This window comes from Lycium barbarum, chromosome 11 (assembly GCF_019175385.1).
Source record: "Lycium barbarum isolate Lr01 chromosome 11, ASM1917538v2, whole genome shotgun sequence".
Classification (NCBI taxonomy): Eukaryota; Viridiplantae; Streptophyta; class Magnoliopsida; order Solanales; family Solanaceae; genus Lycium; species Lycium barbarum.
Genome location: NC_083347.1, coordinates 117,188,452 through 117,191,390, shown reverse-complemented (window position 1 = coordinate 117,191,390; position 2,939 = coordinate 117,188,452). Strand labels below are relative to the sequence as shown.

At 35.1% G+C, this 2,939-nt stretch overlaps 1 protein-coding gene across 1 annotated transcript; it reads left to right on the top strand.

Moving 5' to 3' along the window:
• The first annotated feature begins 902 nt into the window (after positions 1 to 902).
• LOC132620180 (uncharacterized) lies at positions 903 to 2,096 on the top strand. Its single transcript, XM_060334874.1, has 3 exons — positions 903 to 1,101; positions 1,215 to 1,325; positions 1,456 to 2,096. Exons 1-3 carry the CDS (start codon positions 903 to 905, stop codon positions 2,094 to 2,096), a joined length of 951 nt encoding a protein of 316 aa, XP_060190857.1.
• Positions 2,097 to 2,939: the final 843 nt, after the last annotated feature.

Genomic DNA, 2,939 nt, shown 5'->3' with positions numbered 1-2,939 from the left:
GGAAGTGCTTTGATTCTTTGAAGATGGATAAATTTCTCACAAAATTTAATTGTTCTCAACCAAGTTCTAGTATGGATGCCAATCATTCTCAACTTATAGATGTGCTCAATTTAGGATCGCTAGAAGCCGATCCAGGAGAAAGGATACCCATTGTTGAATATAACTCTCGAATTCAGGATGAAGTGAGGAGACATTATATTCAAACAGGACCTTGTCAACCTTTACTGAAAAAATTTCCTACAACTCAAAAAGGAAATAGAGGTCGTCAATTAGTTTCAAGTTGGTACAAAGGTCCACATTCTAATTGGTTGGAATATAGCATGAAGAAACATGCCGCATATTGTCTATATTGTTATTTGTTCAAAAATGAATTTGTACATGGAATTGCGGGTGAGTTTTATACGAAAAATGGTTTTAGGAGTTGGAATAGGGCTCTTGAAAGGTTCTGTTTGCATGTTGGTGAGGTTAATAGTGTCCATGATAAATGTTTCAAGAAGATGCTAGATTTGTCAAATCATCATCAATCAATTCAAGTTGTTCTTGAAAAGCATTCCGACAAGGAAAAAAGTGATTATCGAATGAGTTTGGAAGCCTCAATTGATGTGGCAAGACTTCTTTTGCACCATGAGTTGCCTTTTCGAGGTCATGATGAAAGTGAATCTTCAACAAATCAAGGCTTCTTTCTAGGATTTTTGCGATGGCACGGGGATAAACATCCGGATGTGGGAAAAGTGATATTAGAAAATGCTCCACAAAATGATACTTTGACTTGTCCTATGATCCAAAAAGATATTGTCCACGTTTGTGCAAAAGAAATGGTGAAAGCTATAATTGGAGACTTGAATGGAGATTACTTTGATATATTAGTGGATGAGTCCAAAGATATCTCACACAAAGAATAAATGGCTCTTGTGTTGTTGTATGTTGATAAGAATGGTGAGGTGGTAGAACGATTTATCGGTCTAGTCCATGTTAGTGATACATCGACATGCTCGTTAAAGAAAGAAATCTACTGTTTTCTTTCCAATCACTCACTAAGTCCATCCAAAATACGTAGACAAGGTTATGAAGGAGCTAGTAATATGAGAGGAGAGATAAATGGTCTCAAAACTTTGATTATGAAAGATAGTCCATCGGCATATTACATTCATTGTTTTGCTCATCAATTGAAATTAACACTTGTAGCTATTGCTAAAAAAATGGGGATGTTGAAGACTTCTTTGATCATGTTACTAATGTGTTGAATGTTGTTGGAAGATCTTTTAAGCGTAGAGATTTGATTCGTCATCATCAAGCTAAAAAGTTGGAGCAGTTACTTAAATCAGGTGAAGTTCATACTGGACAAGGACTAAATCAAACGCGTGGAAAGTCCAGGTGATACCCGTTGGGGATCACATTTCAAAACATTAGATAACTTTATTATTATTTTCTCAACTATTGTTCATGTGCTTGAAGTGATTAAACATGAAGGTTCCACCTCAAGTGATAGAAATCAAGCAAAATATCTTTTGACTGAGATTAAAACATTCAAATTTGTTTTTATGCTTCACTTGATGTTGAAAGTGTTGGCAATGTCAAATGAGTTGAGCAAAATTTTACAAAAAAAGGATCAAGATATTATTAATTCCATGGAGTTTCTTAACATTGCAAAAGAAAGATTGCAAGATATGAGGGAAACTGGATGGAAGCCTTTGTTGGATGATGTTTCCTCATTTTGTGATGTACAAGATATTTTGATTCCCAAGTTGGATGAGTCTTATTTTCCTGGAAAGTCAAAGCGTAAGTCTTCTGGTGTTTGTTATTCACACCACTGGCGTATTGAAATCTTTTGTGCTGTGATTAATGTGCAACTTCAAGAGCTTAATGATTGCTTTGATGTAGTGAGTAGTGATTTGCTTCTTGGGATGGGTAGCTCGAATCCTATCAACTCTTTTGCTAATTTTGATAAAGGGAGAATCATGACTTTAGCAAAGTGTTACCCGGATGAGTTTGATGAAATACAGATTCGGGATTTGAGTTACCAACTCGATACTTTCATATTTCATATGCGAAGTGGTAATCCCAAGTTCTCCAACTTGCAAGGAATTCGTGATTAGGCAAAGCATTGGTTGAGACAAATCTTGTGCATACTTATTCACTTGTTTATTTACTTGTGAAATTAACTCTGATCTTACCTGTTGCTACAACAACTGTGGAGAGAGCATTTTCATCCATGAAGCAAATAAAAAATGAAGTGCGGAATAGCATTGGTGATCAATATTTGAATGATTGTTTAGTTTGTTACATAGAGCATGATATATTCACAAATGTAAGTAATGATGTCGTCATTGATCATTTTCAGAAGATGAAACCTCGTTGAAGACAATTGTAAATCAATGATGGATATTTATGATATTAGTAATATTATTGGAAGTTTTATGCTTTTCCCTTCTATAGATTGCTATAAATAAAAGCTTCATCAGAAAAGACGAATAACTCAAATCAAAGCCCGAAAAGACGAATAATCCGACCCGGAGCCCAAATTGATTGAATGACGCGTGGCACTCGGAAACTTCAAATTCTGGATCCGCCTCTGACTGTATAGTTAGATATTCAATACAAAACATGAAATTGAAGAAAGGGTTAAGAGTTTGTTCACTAAAGTGCTCCAATCTTCTCTTCCAAAGCGTTGGTGATGAAATCCTAGCTCTCCAAGCTTGAAAATGTGGCCAAAGATGAGAATAAAGTCCTTCAAGTCTTGCTTTTGTAGTTCCACAATTTTCCAATAAAAAATGACAAAAACAGCCTTCAAATTTTAGATTTACGTTTCTGGCCATTTTTAGCTACTTTTCTCGTTTTCTTCAATTTGGCCTCTTTTTGACTTGTTTTTCACTTGGTTTCTTCCAAAGCTCTTCTCAACCATATAAACCTATAAAATTTACGTAAACCAAATTAAATGC

Excerpts from the sequence above, each read along its gene's own strand:
- LOC132620180 (XM_060334874.1), top strand. The coding sequence starts at position 903 with ATGGCTCTTGTGTTGTTGTATGTTGATAAGAATGGTGAGGTGGTAGAA. Across the intron at positions 1,102-1,214 it reads TATGAGAGGAGAGATAAATG|ACTTCTTTGATCATGTTACT; the intron begins GTCTCAAAACTT and ends GGGATGTTGAAG. Across the intron at positions 1,326-1,455 it reads GGAGCAGTTACTTAAATCAG|TGATTAAACATGAAGGTTCC; the intron begins GTGAAGTTCATA and ends ATGTGCTTGAAG.